Raw genomic sequence first — 21562 nt, 5'->3', positions numbered from 1 at the left:
AAGGTGAAAAAATCAGAAAGTTCCTTAAATGGTTGGTTATTTTAATGTCATTTTCTTTCCTCTGGTATGAAAACTGGACAGGCTAGTCAAGATTGGAAGTCATTTATATAATGTGTTGTCATATAATATATATTTGAATATATTATATTTATATAATTAGATGACTGGTAGAAATACATATGGAATAGAATAAATGTAGAATATATAGATGGAGACAAGTAGAGTGCAGCTTGTGGAATGATTTGTTTCTTTGTCTTAGAACTCTTTACCTTTGCAATAACTGAAGATCATTAATTTTTATTTTTTTAAGTCTAATGTAAGTATAACAGTCACACTTTATTATTTAGGATAATATATTTTATTGCTTATACAGTAAAAAATAAAAACATTTTATCAATTTTCAGTATAACCTGTTAATTTTAAACAAAATAAACAAAGTTGGTAAATAAGCATCAGATGCTATATAATGTAATTCTATATAAAATTCACAGTTAGATGCATTTGATTATGCAAAATATGGGAAGACAAAACCACCAGAGACAATCTTATTTAAAAACACAGTAAACATATTCACATGCATTAAACATTGCAAACCATCTCTCAGTGTATGTCTTTTGACTAAGTAATGAAGTTATGAATAGTTGTTGGGGAAAATCATCAAGTCACCAATATGCTATTTGTATGTCCTTGGTGGCAACTTGCCACTTGACCTAAGAAGAGTTTACATTTACTTAAAGGTGTTGCTATCCATGTATAAAAGACAATAGACATATTTCACAAGAGATTTTGATTTCAAAACCTTTCAAATTCCATAAAAGACTCAATTTAAGGCAGTTATTTATGTGCTTATGTACTGAATATTTGAAAACAAGATATAAAAATTTTCTCACGTGAAAAAATTGACATTATTTTGTACTGATACAATTTTTATGACATAGGATGTATATTAGGATTCTTCATATTATGCCTCAAAAGATAGTGATTTTATAGTTCACATCAGCTTGTCTGATTTCACATGAATGATCTGGAAGGGATCACATTTTAAAAATATGAAATCAGCATGAATAAACTAAGTAATGAGATATACTTTCAGTGATCTATGAGTACCATTTTAATTAAACTGAGATGGTCATGAACGAGTAGTGTAGGTAAGTACAAATACATACATATATCAAAATTAAATTGGGAGGATAGGGTGAAGTTAAGTACCAATTAATGAATCATTGAAGGATTCTGAGTAGTAGTGAAACACACAAGTTAATTCTTAAGAATTAAATCAGTAATGATGTGAAGAATGAAGTAGAGATAAAAAGACTGGGAGTTAGATGAACTTTATGACAAAACAATCAACAGTGTTTAGAGACTGATTATAAGCTGTATATGAGGGAAAAGAAGAAATCAAAATTGGGTTCAAACTTTCAAGACTGAGGAACAAGCAGAATTTATTTGCTATTACTAGAGAGAAGTCGTTAAGCTAAACTAAATGGACAAAGTGGTTAGTTGTTTCTAGATGACAAGTTCAAATTTAAATGTGAAATTTGCAGTGAACAAGGCTCTTGAGATCTCAAACTATACATGACTCAGCAGAGAAGGAAAGGTATGGATCTAGATAAACTGAATTAACTCCAGATAAATGTTAAAAGCTTGAGAGTGAATAATACGCATTTTTCTAGGAGACTTTTCCTTCCTGATAATTTTGTCTTCCTTTTTTACAGAAATAGTATGACATTTATTAAAGCATGAATTACTGGTTGCATTGTGTGCAAAGCCTAATTATAAATGAATAGGTTTCGGGAGGTTTATATATTCTTGCCATTTTGGGAAGAGAAAATTTTGTCAAACAATAAAATTAGAAAGTACATAAATAATTTCTTTCAGGTTGTCATTAAAAACTTCTCTTTTCCACCAGGACTTTTCTTATCATGATCTGTATTTAACACACAACTGTTCAACCCTCTTTACTGATAAGATGGGCCAGAAGCACACAAAAGTTACATCAATCAAAATCAGGCAGGCACATGACACAGAGTTGACTCTCTTTGTTCAGATATGATTTGGCTTAGGATTGTTTGAAGCGCTGGTTAGTGTAAAAGGAGCAAAGTATGTCTAGGGAGTGAATCATCTGGTAGAATTCTGTTGTTACTAGCTCTTTCTAATGTAATATTGAGTGATCTTAATCAGAAAAACATGCTTGCCACCATTTTAAATGTTAAACCCCAAACCACTTGATCTTTAATAGTTATATTTGTTAATCTGAACATAGGCTATAAAGAATATAATTGTATATGTGATAAAAACAAATAAGTGATGACATATTCTCAAACAGATAACCACCAGATGGTAAAACAGACTGACTCGATGGGGCCAACAGTATGATAAATTGTAGTTAAATGGCAGATAGTTAGAAAGGAATCAAGAGAATAATAAATTCATGGTAGACAGTTAATAAGTTATAGCCACAGAATAAGCAATTTGATTAGATTAGAAAAGGAACTCTGATGTAAATGTATTAATAGCAGGTAATATATGCATAGAAGATTCATGAGATTTTCATTAAAAAGATTTCAGGAGAGAAACAATAAGAATCACAATGAAAATGTTTGTCCAAAATGTTTATTAGGAATAATGTTGTAATGTAACAAATTTATATTCTAATTTCACTCGCTGCATCTTTCTTTTTCTTTTGGTTTTAATTAATCCTTCTTTTGATATTCTTTGGATGAAACCTAGAAAAGGAAGATAAATAAATTTATACATGATAAACTAACAACAAAACATAATCTAAAATTTCTTCAAATTATCTTTTAGTGTTTTAAATCAAAAAAGTGTAATTGGTTTAACAGTCATTTGTCTATTTCTTTGTGTAAACATCCTCTTTCTAAGGATGTCAGTTTGCATAAATGGGTAAACATTATTGATTTTTATTATTCATCTTCAGTTAGAAATTAATGCTTATTTTATTAAAGTGGACATGTGGCTGTAACATGACTGAGTGGAGTTATAGATGATTTTTATTTACATATTAACACTCTATAAATGGGCTTCCCAGGTGACGTTAGTAGTAAAGAGTCTACCTGCCAATGCAGGAGACTTAAGAAACTTGATTTGATCCCTGGGTTGTGAAGATCCCCTGGAGGAGGGCATAGCAACCCATTCCAGTATTCTTGTCTGGAAAATCCCATGGACAGAGGAGCCTGGTGGCTATGGTCCATGGGTCATGAAGAGTTGGACATGACTAAAGTGATTTAGCATGCACACATTCTATAAATATGGATCATTTTTATTTTCAGAAGAAAATAAATACATTAAATTTCTATGCATTAGAAAGCTTAGAGATATTTTGGTATAATCCTTTAAAATGAAAGCTTAGTATATAAACATTAAAAAAATAAAATCTTTTGTTTAAATTTTTCTGGGGGAGGAAGATACATTGAAAGGAACTGCAGTTAACGTATCTGGCAATATTATTAAAATGTAGTTGAGAAGACACAGTTAAATGAAAATATTATTTCTTATCATAAATAGAACTAATTTCATACTTTCCCAGATTAAAATTCATTCATGATTTCAATGCAATTATTATCTTAAACAGTAGTGAATTAATGGGAGAATGCCCTCTATACCTTTTTTACAAGCCCTAACACATGCTTTTCTAGAGGTAAAATTGTTCTCATTCCCTCCACATCCACTGTACTTAAATGGGAGGCAATTCCCAATGACTGAATTGTAGTAGAATCTGGTCACATTGGCTTGACACAATCCCCTATCTGCTGGGGTCAGACACCAGGAGGGGCCATTAAATTCTAAAAAGATAAAGAAAACATAGTAAGTCATATATAATAGTTAGTCTGAAACTTTCATATTTATTGTTTGTAGATTAGTCTTATTAGGCATGTTTATGTGAAACAGTAATCTGAATGAATAACATAAAATTCATATATTTCAATTCCAGGAAAATGCTTAGCCAGTCTCCAAGCGTTCACTATACTGAGACCTTTCTCCAGTAAATATGAAAGTAGGTGCATCTGTTAAAGAAAAGTGCCAGGATTACTCTTCATCTGACGAAACTAGTTTTACATAATATTGCTAAGTCACTTCAGTCGTGTCCGACTCTGTGTGACACCATAGACGGCAGCCCACCAGGCTCCCCTGTCCCTGGGATTCTCCAAGCAAGAACACTGTAAACAACCACTATTCAACAATTTAAGAAAATTTATTAACCATATCCATTTTAAAAAATTATCATTGCTTATATATCATTTGTTCATGAGTATTCAACTTCACAAATAAAGTCTTGATGAGCAAAAAATTTACTCACTGTATGAAACAAACAGAAGATAAGGAAGAGGTCATTCCCTGACCAAAGTTCTGAATGACATAACATATGACATTTTAAAGCACAGGGATTCAGGTATAGCAAATTCTAACCTTAAGCTTTGGAAAGTGAACCCAGATGATTTATTTGGCTTAGTAGTAAGTTTTTTTTCTGTGTGTGTGAATTAAACCAGCAGTTCTAGATGAGTTAGACATTTTTGCAAAGGAAGGACTATTGCTAAAGGCAGGTAAGATCACACATTTACAGGTTTAAACCAGACAGATGGGCTAGTCTGTCAATGGGACCAACCACTTTCAAAAATAGAAGGAAAAAAATACAACTAGGGTAATGAAAGGATCGCTCATTTCCTTATGACAAAGCATAAAAATGGTTTCAGCCTGATGATAGTTTTCAGCTCCTTCTGGAATTCCTGTCAGTGAGGGGAAGATGGTAGTCTTTTTCGTTGTAGAGCTAAACTGCTTGATATTATTAGTAAACCAAAACTGAAGATAATTTGGTGGAAGGCCAGGAATCAATATAGCAAGACATGGTACAGCAAATGCAGATGAAGAGGATATGCTGAATGTACAATATTGGCAGAAAATAGAACTTTGAAGAATTCAGTAGCAATGAAGGCAAAGAGTTTGTACAAAAAGCAAGAACTGGTTTGAAGGCAAGTGAACCCCAGGTAAACAGACTAAAAAATAAATAAAATAATCTGAGAAAAAAAGTGAAAAACATCTTAAATTGATAAACAAAATTTTATAACCTCCTACCTTCTAGATATGTAAATAAAGATTAGAGTATCTAGATATAATGTCTCATGTAAAAGAGAAATTCTTGAAAATATAAGAGAAGTATTGAAAATATTATGGGAAGAATTTATGATAAACACTTTAGAAAGGTGACATTTTGTGTCAAATTCCAAGAACTGAAATCACATTAAAATTGTATTACTTAATCTTTAAGTAGGTGTATAGACACTGATTTAAAAGAAACTCCTGGGATTTTGTAAAAAAACTTGACTAAAAATCATGTAGTCTAATTTATGTTTTGCCTCACCTCATTTAGGGATTATAGAGCATTATTACTGCCATCTTAAAACAAAATTAAAATGTACTTGGTGAGAATGTGTGCTTAATTTTCTGAAAATGTTGAGGTCTTTTTTCTCCAAAAATGGTTAATGTAAGAGGAATTTTATAACAACCTAGGAGAGATATGCTGTAATTGAGCCCAATATTGTGTGAAAGCTTTTCCAGTGGGTAAGTTGTGGATTCTCATCAGTCCATAGCCAAAAATATAACATAGTTATCAATTGCCATTGCTTCTAATTCCATGACCTTCTAAAATTATCACCCATGCTCAGAAACAAATGAAATACCCCACAAGCAATTAGCCTGATTTGAGAAACAGAGAAAACAGAAGAAATTATTCTTCTTTTAAATATTATTCTCAAAAAGCAGCCACAGATGCCTCATAGTAGATGTGTAAGTGTCATGGTATGATTTATACATCTATTTCACTTTAGCATTTTTACACAAAATATATTAGCTCACAATAAGTTGAAAATAATAATATATACATATATTATAGATATCCTTGTAGTATACATCTTCACAAATGTTACTTATTATGTCTTAATAGCAGTGCTCTAAAACTTCTTATTCCAGGACAGACAGAAATTTCTGATTACAGGGAACAAATCATCTCTTTTTGCCAAACACACAACCTAAATTAAAACTGGCCCCATAACAAAATCAGTGTTATTTCAAAGTGAGGACAAATTGGCATAGTATATCTGGGGCTATAGTTCCTAGATTAAGGGTAACAAGGAATGTGCCTCTGCTATCATACCAGGAGCCTGGAACATCACTTGAAAGCTAGAACCAAAACAGTCTCTCCACTGGGATCCGAAACCATGGAGCGTCTATGGCCATACCACCCAGAACACGCCTGGTCTCATCTGAAACCATGGAGAATATTCCACAGTTTTGGTGGAGAGACGTACTTCTCTGTTTTCCTTTAGTCACCCAGTCTTCCAACAGTTTGCCACTGACCAAACTACTCAGAAACCAAGGGAAAGAGCAAGAATAATGCAGGGGATAAGTTTGAAAGCAAGCAGACAGTTGACAGTACAGGTTCATCAGAGTTTCACTACCTGCTGAACTGCCTCAAGCATCAGATTACCTCTGCCTGAAACTCTTTGTGACTTCTGGATCAGAGGATATGTGGAATGCTGCTTCTCACAGTCTGGGATCTGGTGTGCAGACTTAACTGTCTCTCTTAGCACATAGCAGCTCCCACTCAGAAAGTATTTCTCCATGACTGATCTGATGACTATTTCATTTGTTTGTCCTATTTTAATCACTACCTAAACAGATCATCAGACTCAACTCACATTTGACCCGTTAATATAGAGAGATAATAACATTTTGATAGGGAGTTATAGCTTGAAATTAAGCCTTGAAAAAGGCTGTATTGGGTAAGCCAAAGATTTCTTTTTCTTTTTCATTTGGGTTTTTGTATAACATCTTATGAAAAGCCTCAAATGAACTTTTTGGCCAACTCAATATTTCAAATTTTAAAAAATTATGTTCTAATAATGCAATAAATTACCATCAGTTGGGAAGATTTTAAAGGACATTACTCTTCAGAAACATGAATTATACCCACTACATAAATTATTTCTCCTAAAGTCATTTAGTCATTTCTCCTAAAGTCATTAACTGCTTGAAGCAGTTAAGACTATCATTGAATTAAGCTAGTATAAAAAACAGAATTAAAATAATGAAGCAGATGGTTTCTCAAGGATATTATAGCTCCAGATTTATTGAGTCCTTGAGTATCATCTCATTCAATCTCTAAAGGTGAAGAAATAGAAATTTTTTGCTCCCTTTCAGGAGATAAACTGGACTATTTTTAATTAACATATTTATTCTAGATAAATACAAGGCACTTACCTATTCAAAATCCAAACTTTGATATCTACAATGAAATAAAATATAAAGGTTTTGAAGTAGTTGCACAATGTGATATTTTAGTCTAGATTATAATTTGTGGAAATTTAAGATGAATAAAAGACACTAACCTGACTTCTGTTCATTTTCAAAGGGAATTTAATAACCAAATGCACTGTCTTGACTTCACCATTAATAACAAGTTGGCTAGCTTCCATTTAGAGGGTCTATGATAGATGTCAGAATTCAGAATCAGTTCATATTCTGCCAGGAATAGCAGTTGATATAGTATGACTGCTAAACTATAAGATGATGCTCCAAAAGCCAGTTTTATATGTAAACTGGCTTATGTAATAGCTTTAAAATTTATACAGTAAACCTTTAATTTTGTACTTACATTGAATCTTTATGTGGTGTCTCTGATTCTGTATTAAGTTCAGTTCAGTTGTTCAATCATGTCCCACTCTTTGTGACCCCATGAACTGCAGCACGCCAGGCGTCCGTGTCCATCACCAACTCCAGAGTCCACCCAAACCCATGTCCACTGAGTCAGTGATGCCATCCAACCATCTCATCCTCTGACATCCCCTTCTCCCCGTGCCCTCAATCTTTCCCAGCATCAGGGTTTTTCCCAATCAGTCAGCTCTTGGCAAAGTATTGGAGTTTCAGCTTCAACATTAATCCTTCCAATGTATACCCAGGACTGATCTCCTTTAGGATGGACTGGTTGGATCTCCTTGCAGTCCAAGGGACTCTCAAGAGTCTTCTCCAACACCACAGTTCAAAAGCATCAATTCTTCGGAGCTCAGCTTTCTTTATAGTCCATCTCTCACATCCATACATGATTACTGGAAAAACGATACCCTCGACTAGACGGAACTTTGTTGACAAAGTAATGTCTCTGCTTTTTAATATGCTGTCTAGGTTGGTCATAACTTTCCTTTCAAGGAGTAAGCGTCTTTTAACTTCATGGCTGCAATACCATCTGCAGTGATTTTGGAGCCCAGAAAAATAAAGTCTGACACTGTTTCCACTGTTTCCCCATCTATTTGTATTGAAGTGATGGGACCAGATGCCATGATCTTAGTTTTCTAAATGTTGAACTTTAAGCCAACTTTTTCACTCTCCTCTTTCACTTTCATCAAGAGGCTTTTTAGTTCCTCTTCACTTTCTGCCATAAGGGTGCTGTCATCTGCATATCTGAGGTTATTCATATTTCTCCCAGCAATCGTGATCCCAGCTTGTGCTTCCTCCAGCCCAGTGTTTCTCATGATGTACTCTGCATATAAGGTAAATAATCAGGGTGACAATACACAGCCTTGTTGGACTCCTTTTCCTATTTGGAACCAGTCTGTTGTTCCATGTCCAGTTCTAACTGTTGCTTCCTTACCTGCATACAGGTTTCTCAAGAGGCAGATCAGGTGGTCTGGTATTCCCATCTCTTTCAGAATTTTCCACAGTTTATTGTGATCCACACAGTCAAAGGCTTTGGCATAGTCAATAAAGCAGAAATAGATGCTTTTCTGGAACTCTCTTGCTTTTCCCATGATCCAGCGGATGTTGGCCATTTGATCTCTGGTTCCTCTGCCTTTTCTAAAACCAGCTTGAACATCAGGAAGTTCACAGTTCATTTACTGCTTAAGCCTGGCTTGGAGAATTTTGAGCATTACTTTACTAGCGCGTGAAATGAGTATACTGTGTGGTAGTTTGAGCATTCTTTGGCATTACCTTTCTTTGGGATTGGAATGAAAACTGACCTTTTCCAGTCCTGTGGCCACTGCTGAGTTTTCCAAATTTGCTGGCATATTGAGTGCAGCACTTTCACAGCATCATCTTTCAGGATTTGAAACAGCTCAACTGGAATTCCATCACCTCCACTATCTTTGTTTGTAGTGATGCTTTCTAAGGCCCACTTGACTTCACATTCCAGGATGTCTGGCTCTAGGTCAGTGATCACGCCATCGTGATTATCTGGGCCGTGAAGGTCTTTTTTGTACAGTTCTTCTGTGTATTCTTGCCACCTCTTCTTAATATCTTCTGCTTCTGTTAGGTCCATACCATTTCTGTCCTTTATTGAGCCCAACTTTGCATAAAATGTTCCCTTGCTATCTCTAATTTTCTTGAAGAGATCTCTGGTCTTTCCTATTCATTTGTTTTCTTCTATTTCTTTGCATTGATCACTGAGGAAGGCTTTCTTATCTCTCCTTGCTATTCTTTGGAACTCTGCATTCAGATGGGTATATCTTTCCTTTTCTCCTTTGTTTTTTGCTTCCCTTCTTTTCACAGCTATTTCAAGGTATCCTCAGACAGCCATTTTGCTTTTTTGCATTTCTTTTCCATGGGGATGGTTTTGATTCCTGTCTCCTGTACAATGTCACGCACCTCTGTCCATAATTCATCAGGTATTCTATCAGATATAGTCCCTTAGATCTATTTCTCACTTCCACTGTACAGTCATAAGGGATTCGATTTAGGTCATACCTGAATAGTCTAGTGGCTTTCCCCACTTTCTTCAATTTAAGTCTGAATTTGGCAATAAGAAGTTCATGATCTGAGCCAGAGTCAGCTCCTGGTCTTGTTTTTGCTGACTGTATAGAGCTTCTCCGTCTTTGTCTGCAAAGAATATCATCGATCTGATTTCGGTGTTCACCATCTGGTGATGTCCATGTATACTATTTTACATGCCTATATTGAGGCTTCTATTTTACCAACCAACTTAGGTTTTAGGAACCACCTCATCACTTGTTGAAGAAATTGCTTTTTGTCTTCTGAGATTGTTTCAGGGAGCTGAGTACCAAATCCTTCCTTTTATCAGCAAATTCAGACCAAATTAGAAGGTCCTTGCATACTAACATATTTGATTTTATGATGTAGACCTTAATAAATGACTGAACATATAAAAAGATAAAAGAGGCAATTATTATCTATCTTTATACATAAAACAAATTCAACCAGGTATGTGTCAGCTGAATCCAATAGGAGACATGAAAAGAGCAGAGTATAAGAGAACCCTAACTACTGCAGTTAGAGCAGCAATGGCTAAAATTAAGCACCAGAGTGAATGTGGGTTGGGAGACAGATAGAGAGAAGGCAAATTCTATTATTTCTAGATTAGTTGACTTAGAAGATGGAATGTTTTCTAATGTATTTTGAAATGTAATTATATTATAAAATATAGTCAATAGCTTCCAAATCTATAATTTTGTAATCATGGCTTTATTTCAATGTGGCTTTACTTTAGAAAATGGCTTCCCAGGTGGCATAGTGTTAAAAGAATCTGCCTGCTAATGCAGGAGACTCAGCAGACACAGATTCAACCCCTGGGTCGGGAAGATCCCCCGGAGGAAGAAATGGAAACCCACTCCAGTATTCTTGCCTGAAAATCCCATGGGCAGAGGAGGCGGCCAGTCTACAGTCCATGGAGTCACAAAGACTCTGACATGGCTGAGCAACTGAACATCATACTTCAGAAAATTTCTCTGAACGAAGATGGAATTGTGAGCTATGCCTGTGGATTAGCTAGCATCTAGGCAAACAAGTCCAAGATGTTAGAAGATAAAACCCAAGTTTTGAGAAGACAGAAAATTTTAATTTTGACATTCTTCAATGGAAGTACAACATCAAGACTTTGTCCTCCCTTAACACTTGTTCAGGTCTCTGTCTGAGCATATAGTAGACACTGAAAACATCTATATATGCCCCTATATCCCATGCATGCTGATAAAGGACAAAACCACCTTCTGTTTATAATTATTAGACTCCCAGCCTGCGTGACAAATCCTCATATAGGAGACACTCAGTATGTTGAACTGAACCAAAATTTAAGAGTATAACAAATCCGTACCTCAAGTCATAAGATTAAGTTGGAAACACAGGTTTGATATTCCTTTGATTAGAAATAAGACCCAAAGACATAAAACATATATTGGTGTTTTATAATTATGTTTGAATTTTACAAATGGTTTATGTTATTTCAGGTAATCATAGTATTAAGTATATTAAATGAAGAAACTTCAAATCAAGGTTACATACTTTAGTTGTATTATAAAATGTAATACAAATGTAGTATAATGTATACAAATGGTACCCCTGATTATTTTATTTTTTTCCTGCTATAAACCTCTGTTGATTATCCAGATAATCATAATACCATTATGGATAATCATGGATACCATTAACATAAAAAACTTAAATATTAATACCTTTGAGTTATTTGTGCTAAATACTGAGTTTAATCATCATAATCTTCATAAAAACTTTATGAGATATTACTCTTCACATATAACAAATGAGGAACTTGAGGCTGAGAGTGGTATAATTTTTTTCAAGGCCAGAGGCAGAGTCTGCAAATAGCAGAATTGGAATTTAAACCCACAGTTTTCTGCCCATAAAGCCAATGGGCTTAATGGTTATGGTATGTCATAGAAAAACTCTAAAAACTAACTAGAAAATAAAAATAATTAAGCAAAGATATTTTAATTATTTTCAGGTAAAATGAAAGTAGTCACAAGTTCCCCTTTATATTTGAGTCTCAAAGTCTGTCTTCTTTGAAGCTCAGATTCAGAGTATCTTAGATGCTTCTTACCCTCAGTTATATGAGTGGAATTGGAATTTAATAAGTCTGAACAGGAGAAAGATACCTAACAAAGCAGGTTTATCGAACAAGAAGGCTAAAAAGTTTTGGAAGTAACAGTCCGAGTCAAACAGCATACAGAGAGCTCAAATATTTGAAGGGCAAGAATTATTGGGTTCTGATGTTCAACCTGGGCAGATTCTAGAAATAGACCAAAGTTTTAGGATTTTATGCCCTCTCTGATCATATCTGCACTAGTCAGTCAGATTTATTTAGTAGAATTAATAAGTGATAAACTAGAAAGCTCATTCTTCTGAGTCCCTGCTGCTAAGCTGCTAAGTTGCTTCAGTCATGTCCAACTCTGTGCGACCCCATAGACGGCAGGCCACCAGGCTCCGCCATCCCTGGGATTCTCCAGGCAGGAACACTGGAGTGGGTTGCCATTTCCTTCTCCAATGCATGAAAGTGAAAAGTGAAAGTGAAGTCTCTCAGTCCTGTCTGACTCTTAGCGACACCATGGACTGCAGTCCACCGGGCTCCTCCATCCATGGGATTTTCCAGGCAAGAGTACTGGAGTGGGTTGCCATTGCCTTCTCCATAGGAAAGATAAATTTGAGATTCGCCTACACTACACATGTTATATCAATGCTTTTCAAGCTCATTCCTGTAAAGATTATCCAGCATTCAAATAGAAAAAGGGCAGTAAAAGAATTACACACAACATAGAATGGCACAAGCTTTTCTAACCTGTTCCTATCTCATTCCTAACCTATCCTATAGCAGTCCATACCAAAATCATGTTATAGAGACTTTTCCCTGTTAGCAAAAAACATGTGCCATTAAATAAATCAATTAGTATTATTAATTTGTGTTTTATTGTTTATTATCATTATCAATTTATTTGTAGTTTGTATTGTATTTATATGTGGATGAACTTCCAGATGTTCAAGCTGGTTTTAGAAAAGGCAGAGGAACCAGAGACCAAAGTGCCAACATCCACTGGATCATCAAAAAAGCAAGAGAGTTCCAGAAAAACATCTACCCTTGCTTTATTGACTATACCAGCGCCTTTGAATGTGTAGATCACAATGAACTGTGGAAAATTCTGAAAGAGATGGGAATATCAGACCACCTGACCTGCCTCTTTAGACATCTGTATGCAGGTCAAGAAGCGACAGTTAGATCTGGACATGGAACAATAAAATGGTTCCAAATCAGGAAAGAAGTACATCAAGGCTGTATACTGTCATCCTGTTTATTTAACTTATATGCAGAGTACATCATGAGAAATGCTGAGCTGGATGAAGCACAAGCTGGAATCAAGACTGCCAGGAGAAATATCGATAACCTCAGATACACAGATGACATCATCCTTATGGCAGAAAGTGAAGAACTAAAGAGCTTATTGATGAAAGTGAAAGAGGAAAGTGAAAAAGTTGGCTTAAAGCTCAACATTCAGAGAACTAAGATCAAGGCATCTGGTCCCATCACTTCATGGCAGATAGATGGGGAAATAATGGAAACAGTGACAGACTTTACCTTTTTTGGGCTCCAAAATCACTGCAGATGGTGACTGCAGCCATGTAATTAAAAGACACTTGCTCCTTGGAAGAAAAGCAATGGTCAACCTAGACAGTATATTAAAAAGCAGAGACATTACTTTGACAACAAAGGTCTTTCTAGTCAAAGCTATGGTTTTTCCAGTAGTCATGTATGGATGTGAGAGTTGGACTATAAAGAAAGCTGAGTGCTGAAAAATTGATGCTTTTGATCTGTGGTGTTGGAGAAGACTCTTGAGAGTCCCTTGGACTGCAAGGAGATCCAACCACTCAATCCTAAAGGAAATCAGCCCTGAATATTCATTGGAAGAACTGATGCTGAAGCTGAAACTCCAATACTTTGGCCACTTGATGCCAAGAAATGACTCACTTGAAAAGACCCTGATGCTGGGAAAGACTGAAGGCAGGGGAAGAATGGGACAACAGAGTGTGAGACGGTTGGATGACATCACCAACATGATGGACATGAGTGTGAGTAAGCAATGGGAGTTGGTGATGGACAACAAGTAAGCAATGGGAGTTGGTGAGCTGCAGTCCATGGGGTCACAAAGAGTCAGACACAACTGAGCAACTGAACTGAACTGAAGCTTGACTGAGAGTTGTATAATGGTCACATGCCTAAGAAGTTTATTCCTACCATTTTACTTGTTCATATAAAATTAATACTCACAAAATGGAGGTCTGTGAATTTTCTCTTTTAAAGGCATCTGTAACACTTCTCTGGAGGAATCTTAAACAGAATCTTATGGTAAAAAAAAAAAATTTATCCTTGTTAAAACCAGAGATGGGCCAGGAAGAAAAGGATTGGCAAAACGTAGTCAGTGGTCACCTAGGGTGACTGTGTTTGGATGGCCGCCATCTTGGCAGAGATGCAGTGCTACATTTTTATTTCTCACCTCACTCCTGCCAGGAAGCAGGAGATCTGATGGATACTTACCACAAGTTTTTATCTATTTTTGTAAAGCCAGCTCAATGGCACCAGATTCATCATATAGACATGTTTAGATTATGAGGGAAGTTTCTGTGTCTTTTGATCTGAGAACACCATATGAAAAATAAGATATTTTGGGGGACTATGGATATAAGTTGTTGATTGGGGTTTTCAAGAGTTGTTGACAGTGCTTAGTGATTAACTGTGGTATACAGCTACGTGCATAACTCTTTACTTGATGGGGATTATTTTCTTTCCAAAGTGTGGTTGTAATATTTTTCTTTATATAATCAAATTTTCAACAAGAGGCCAAATAGGTGACAAAATTATCTTTCAAATATTAAATCGACTATATCAGTAATGGTGTTTGGTGTCAGGTAGGTAATTTGTGAGTGTAATACCTCTTCCAGAAGGCTAATGAGAAGCAAAAAAAATTTAAAAGATCTGTGTGTTGTGTGTTTTTTTCTACCCATTTTTTCACAGATGTGTGTGTGTATATATATATATATATATATATATAATATGTATATATATACATATATATATGGAATCTGGCACTATGTCATACATTGAATACAGTCAGGAGAAAGACAGAGTTCCAGGTACCCAAATGGCCTTCAGAATACCACCCAGTCACTCTCCCTTGACTGGAGGCTGCCAGGAAGCAACACAGGACTAGGTCAGGTATAGAGATGTTCCTTTTCTCAGCCAGACAACAAGTATCAGACTGGGTTGGCAATAGTCTTTTAAATATATTCAAAGATTGTTTTTTTTTTTTTTTTCCAAAATATCATGTAACTGGAGTAGTCCCAAGACAGCTATTTGCAGTTGATATACAGAAGAATGTCAGTTATGAGAAGTGGAATAACTCACTTTTTTCATGAATGAGTCAGGTCTACGCTAAAAGTTCAGAACCAATATGAATACTTGAAAACATTAGTTTTTCTTTGCTATTTAGACATTTACCAAAGAGATATATGGAGAGGAATATATTAACTCTCTCTGTATAAATATTAAATGTTATTCAAATGTTATTAACGGTACAGAATGGAAGCCATCTGTACACATGCCATATAAATATTAAAGAAATATCAAAAGCACAATTATTAGCATATGCATAAAATTTGGTATATAATCCTAGAATGAGCATGGACCATGAATGCCAACGATGTTCAAAAACACATCAGCAAGTGTGATCAGCATTCTTCTAACCATCATTTGTTCTTTCTGTTATAACTGTGGATTACAAAATTAATAAATAAAAATATATAAGTCATTTCTCTGGTGCCTAACAGTGGGATAAACACTGGAGGAGGGGAGTCTACAAAATACAAAATCCATTGTTCCTTCCTTTAAAAAAACTTGCCATCTAGTCAGTAAGTCAGAGCTGACACAAAAATCAATTTAATTATTAAATGAATCAAAATAAAAAGCCAAGGGGGAGAGAGAGGAAGAAGTCTTTCTTATGGAAGGGGAAAAAACTGAAGGTGGGAGGAAAAGGGGACGACAGAGGGAGGATGAGATGGTTGGGTGTCATCACCGACTCAATGGGCATGAGTTTGAGCAAGCTCCGCGTGTTGGTGATGGACAGGGAAGCCTGGTGTGCTGCGGTTCATGGGGTCACAAAGAGTCAGAAACCACTGAGCGACTGAACTGAACTGAACTGAATGGTCTGTAACGTCTGGTTTGCCTGAGCTAGCACTGGTTCATACTTATTTTTTTGGTATATCATATTCCAACATATATATGATTTTTGAAAAATTGTAATACACTTTAAAATAAAACTGTTATTTATCTGCCAAAATCACAATCTTAATTTTCTATCTGTAAATATATACTGTAAATAAATAAATGATTTTTAGCATCCTACTTTCATTAGCATCCCAGTTTGGATGACATATGATTGTTGAGGTAATCTAAACATCAAGGAACAATAGACTGAACAAAACAGGTAAGATTGAAAATGGAAAAGATGAGAATGGACATTTCATCAGAGAAAGTAATAAAATTTAATGGCTGGAGAGAAGTGATCAAAAGTGATTACCAAATGCTCAGTCTTTAATAAGTGGGAAAACGGCGGCAGAACTCTGAAAATCTATAAAGTTGGAAATATTATAAAATGTAAAGAAAAATTACTCAAAATTCTTTTGTCCCAAGGCCCCACAATACTTCATACCAGTATTCTTTAATTTGTTTCTAGGAAACACATTTGAACTGTTTAAGTTTCCATATAAGTATTAATTTAGCTCTACTGTGAATTCTCTTTTAAAACCTGTGGTGGATTCATGCTGATGTATGGCAAAACCAATATAATATTGTAAAGTAATTAGCCTCCAATTAAAATAAATAAATTAAAAACATAATTAAAAAAATAAAAGTTGATTATCATTTATATATAGTATATGTGCTGAAGCACTTTATCTGAATAATTAGAGATTTTATAAGTGGCTGAAGTATCACCTTTTCCTGCAAATGGGAACTTACAAAGAGTTGTTTTAGAGGTGAGAAACTAAGGCCTGGGAACTAAGGCTTGTATTGCTCTGAATCATATGGGTTAAAAATGATGAATCATATTTATGTAGCACTGAAGAGGTATCAGCCACTGTCCTAAGCAAGCTATGTATATTGAATGATTTCACCTCACAATAAAGCCTATGAGGTAAGCACTATATTACTACCATCCTCATTTTGTAGTAGGAAAAAGTAAGGTTCAGAGAGGTTAAGAATTATTTTAAGGTTGCACAGGCGGTAAGTGGAAGAAATGGGATCTGAGCCCAAGTCTTCAGACGCAGAGTCATTTCTCTTATCCACTCTATTATAGTGCCAATCACACCAAGAAAGTCAAGAAGCAGTTGTGACAGTCTTTCATCCTGAAGATCATACACAGAACTGCATACATTTAGAGATATTGTGTTAGAATTATTTCTCTCCTGCATGTATGGAGGATACATTTCTTGTAACTACAAGGAGATCCTCATAATTCAGAACAATAAATCAAACTCAAATAATTTTCTCTCACTTGTGCACAGGGGCATGCTTACAAAACATTTATAAAATCCTCTTTAAGGAAGAGCATGTTTCAATCTTTGAGGTCACCCGTGTAGCCTATTGGGCTTTCCTGGTGGCTCAGACAGTAAAGACTCTGCTTGCAATGTAGGAGCCTATTAATATTGAAATACAGAAATGAAAGGAGAAAATTAAACCTCAGTTGTGCTTAATATGGAGAAAGAAATGGCAACCCACTCCAGTACTCTCGCCTGGAGAGGTGCCTGGCGGGCTACAGTCCATGGGGTCGCAAAGAGTCGGACACAACTGAGCGACTAACACTTGTGCTTAATAAGCATTCAAATATCTTAAGTCAAGAAGGTTCACTGGAAAAAACATATTCTCATGCTAATTTGCAACATTGTGGTTGAGAATAGCAGTTTTAAGAATTACCAAATCATTTTCTAGTAACATTCAACAATATTTCTAAGTGTTTTTCTATCATCATCAGAAAGAGAAACATTAAAATTATATTTGCAAATATTTCACTTAACAATAACACAATCTCACTGTATTTTTGGAATATTCAAATACCCAAGGATTGTTTTCAATGACAAAAATTTTAAATGAATGCTATTCTATCTGTACTGTGGGGCATGTTCTATTGCTGTATGCTGAATCAAAATCTTAAAGGATTTACATCTTTTCAAAAGAATCTAACACTACAGAGAACCTTTTACATTTGCTAAAACCTTGAGCAAGGTTTTACTGTAAACATTGAACTGTAGTTTCTTAAATTATTGTAACATGTATTAATGTAATTGCAAGCAGTGATGGATGTAATACTTTTTGATTTGGAATATCAAGAGTGTCTTTATAGACCTCCACAAAGCCTTTTGAAGGGTCGAGGGAGGGATAATCTAGGTTTTGAAAGGGTGGGGGCACAATTGCCTTCCTACAGTCTGCTGCTGGATGGGATGGAGGAGGGATCATCTAGGTCTTAGATGATGGAAAGGAACAGCTGCATCTCCACCTGCCTCATCTTGGACGGAGCAGACATGGGATCATGTAGGTTTTAGGAAGATTAGAGGCAGAGCTTCATTGTTATCCTTTACATGTTTAAGCCACCAGAGAGAAGTTATTGCAACATTGTTTCATGTTTTAAATTAGGAATGCTACAAAACAAAAGAATAAGAGAATGCTCCCAGGAAAAGAGGGTTAGGGGTCAAAATAGCTAGAGGAATTTAGATTTTGAAGCAAATACAAACCCCCAAAAATAAAATAGTTCTCTAAACAAAAAGGGAGACCATGTGCCCTAATTTTAAATGCAGTTACTATGAAAGAACTATCCCTCAAATGTCTATTATTTGAAATTAAATGTCTATTATTTGAAATTAAAAAAATCTCTTTTAACATTGTTTCGCTTTAAATTTATGGTGTGAATGTTACTGCTTCCTTAGTTAATGATATGCTTTTAAAACTATTAATTTGTTTAATATACTTTTTAATGTGCATCTACATAAAAACTTAGGGAGGGCATTTAGTAGACAGTATTTAAAACATTATTTTCTCATTTTTCTGTATTTTCCCCTTTTTGTTTTTCTAGTATGCCTGCTAAAAATCAAGTATTTACTCCAAGGCAAAACCATCTCCTAACCTACTCTATTCACTTTAATGGTAAATAACTAATGATCTCTATTTGAATTAGTAAAGTAACCCAAACAAAAATAATTGAAACACATTAAAAACTAATTTCACATGTAGATATATTTATCACACGTACCTTTACATTCAATAATATATTTGTTGTTAACTTTCACATCTTTCACAGCAATAAGAGTTAGTGTGCTTTTCATCATGGGATATTTAATTGGATAAAATAAAATGTCACTGAAAGACACAGGGCTGGAAGGACACAAAGAAACAATGTGTAATAATGATAATCCTAAGTATCTTTGTACTTCTAAGTAACTTCACAGATAAAAAATTAGAAGTACAAAGATACTTAGGATTATCATTATTACAAAGTAGTATTTAAAAATTAGACTCTTTTCATTTGGTATTGAACTCACTGCTCTAATTATAAAATCTAAGGACCTGAAAGCATTTTGAATGTACCATAGGGTCTAATTCCCTCTGAAATTTTGCATACCTTTTATGACATCTCAAGAGCTTCCCTGGTGGTTCAGAGGTTAAAGTGTCTGCCTGCAATGCAGGAGACCTGGGTTCGATCCCTGGGTCGGGAAGATCCCCTGGAGAAGGAAATGGCAACCCACTCCAGTATTCTTGCCTGGAGAATCCCATGGATGGAGGAGCCTGGTGGGCTAGAGTCCACTGGGTCGCAAAGAGTCGGATACGACTGAGCGACTTCACTTTCCTTTCCTTTCCTATGACATCTCAAGTGCTGCTGGAACACTGCGTCAGTGCCTACAATTTGGGGACGTTAGTCCCTGAAGCACTCATCCATTTTTGAAGACCTCACATTAAAAAGAAACACTTTTATAGAAAGAGATCTGTGCTTTAGATTTCATTCAATAAACCTGATTCTTTGGCTGGGTTGAGGGAGATAAAGAACCACGTCCTGGTATGTGAATAGGGAAGACTGAAATAGAGAGGGCTGAGTGAGGCACGTACAGAATTTAGTTCTCCTTTCACAGGACAGTGTTTCAAGCACCAAGAGCATACATAACGTTCTCTCTTAGGTCTCACATCTTACTCTTTCCAGTCCTTCTAAGTCACAGTGTGGGGACTTCTAATGCATTGCCTTCAGGGCTGAAACAAGTCCATAGACACAATCAGGTCAATGTAGGTCTATATCCCTCATTCTAGACAAATCAGTCAGTATTACAGTCTCTTAAATCCAGCTGGGCAGAAGTTTTGCTTGCTTATTTGTTTTTTGTAAAGAAAGATGCTCAAAGACATTCGGAACCCCATCTGTTTCTGACGCATGACTGGGGTGGAGACAGTATGTCTCTTTTCACCTTAAAGTTGCAATTTTAATGTCACAGAACTCTTTGAACAATGCAAACTTTACATTTAACAATTTTATATGGACTGCTTCTAAGCAAAATCTTCAGTTTCTGAAAGAGCACATGTGACTTTTTAAATTTAGTAAGGACCTTACATTCGTCCCATTAACTTCCAACTTTTTGGGTGGTTTCTGTCTAGATATTTGTTGTGTCTGGTTATGTTTCCCAGAATTTTCACAGTTCTGCATTTTTGCGGGCATATTTCCTGTATGTTTCTTTAAATTCTACAAATATGTTGACAGGATAGAGTCCAGAAAAACAGTTCTGCATACTTCCAAAAGAAAAGTCCCTCAGAGTGACTTAACCTTAGGGATGGTTAGTCACCAAATTCCTAATCTCTCCTGTGACTGACACCAGAGACCTAGGCCAACGCTAGGCTCAATTTAAGACCATCCTAGGCTGCCATTGCAAACATTTACAATTAGGCACTGAAGCTGATAACCCCTAGCTATTATGTTACAAGATAAATTTAGCATAGAGTTAAGTATCATGTAAAAGTTTTCATGTGATATGTAATCAAAAACTTACTTCAAAGCATACTTTAAAATAGACTAGGAAAATTATCATTTTTCTGGGACTAAAGATCTTAAGCAGTTTTGAATCTCAGTATTTCATCTACTATTATTTCTGAAATAATAGGACTGATACAAATACTGAAATATTCAGTATAAATACTGAAATAAATACTGAAATACTCAGTATTTCATCAGATCTATAATTAAAGAACAAGAGGTATAATTTTCTAAAAAACATAGTTTTCATACACATTCTTCTATTGTTACCATGATAATATTTTTCTGGCAGTAATTGAAACAGAGTCTTACCAAAGGAGCTGGGTTCCTTGCTAGGCTGGGGAGTCAAGGAGGCATTATTCATAGCATTATCCTGGATTTTATGATCATCTACCTGGAAATCATTCACTGGAAAACATATATAGCCAATTAAAATAGAGGACATTGTCACAAGCTCATAACTGTACACATAAAACAAAGCACAGAAGTTGTGTTTAGAAAAGTAAATGTCTAGAAATTTTATTTACATTGCTTTGTTAAATTGTGCTGCATGCTCATTCGCTCAGTCACATCTGACTTTTGAGACCCTATGAACTGTAGTCTGCCAGGCTCCTCTACCCATGGGATTTTTCCAGGCAAAGATACTGGAGTGGGTTGCCATTTCCTTTTTCAGGGGATCTTCCTGACCCAGGGATCAAACC

General features: G+C 35.3%; 1 protein-coding gene across 2 annotated transcripts in view; it reads right to left on the bottom strand.

The window, feature by feature from the left end:
- Nucleotides 1–2594: 2594 nt before the first annotated feature.
- Nucleotides 2595–21562, bottom strand: part of TFPI (tissue factor pathway inhibitor) — a 97491-nt gene continuing 78523 nt past the window's right edge. Inside the window, exons 6-8 of one of the 2 annotated variants that reach the window (XM_027555761.1) lie at nt 21174–21269; nt 3624–3803; nt 2595–2726 (exon numbers count right to left, since the gene is read on the bottom strand). In XM_027555761.1, coding sequence (XP_027411562.1) covers nt 2617–2726; nt 3624–3803; nt 21174–21269 — 386 coding nt within the window. In that variant the 3' untranslated portion in view covers nt 2595–2616. The remainder of the gene's footprint in view (nt 2727–3623; nt 3804–21173; nt 21270–21562) is intronic. The other variant, XM_027555769.1, reaches the window with a different exon arrangement.

Source organism: Bos indicus x Bos taurus, chromosome 2, assembly GCF_003369695.1.
Source record: "Bos indicus x Bos taurus breed Angus x Brahman F1 hybrid chromosome 2, Bos_hybrid_MaternalHap_v2.0, whole genome shotgun sequence".
Taxonomy (NCBI): Eukaryota; Metazoa; Chordata; class Mammalia; order Artiodactyla; family Bovidae; genus Bos; species Bos indicus x Bos taurus.
The sequence above is the reverse complement of the archived record's forward strand: the minus strand, read 5'-3'. Positions and strand labels throughout refer to the sequence as shown.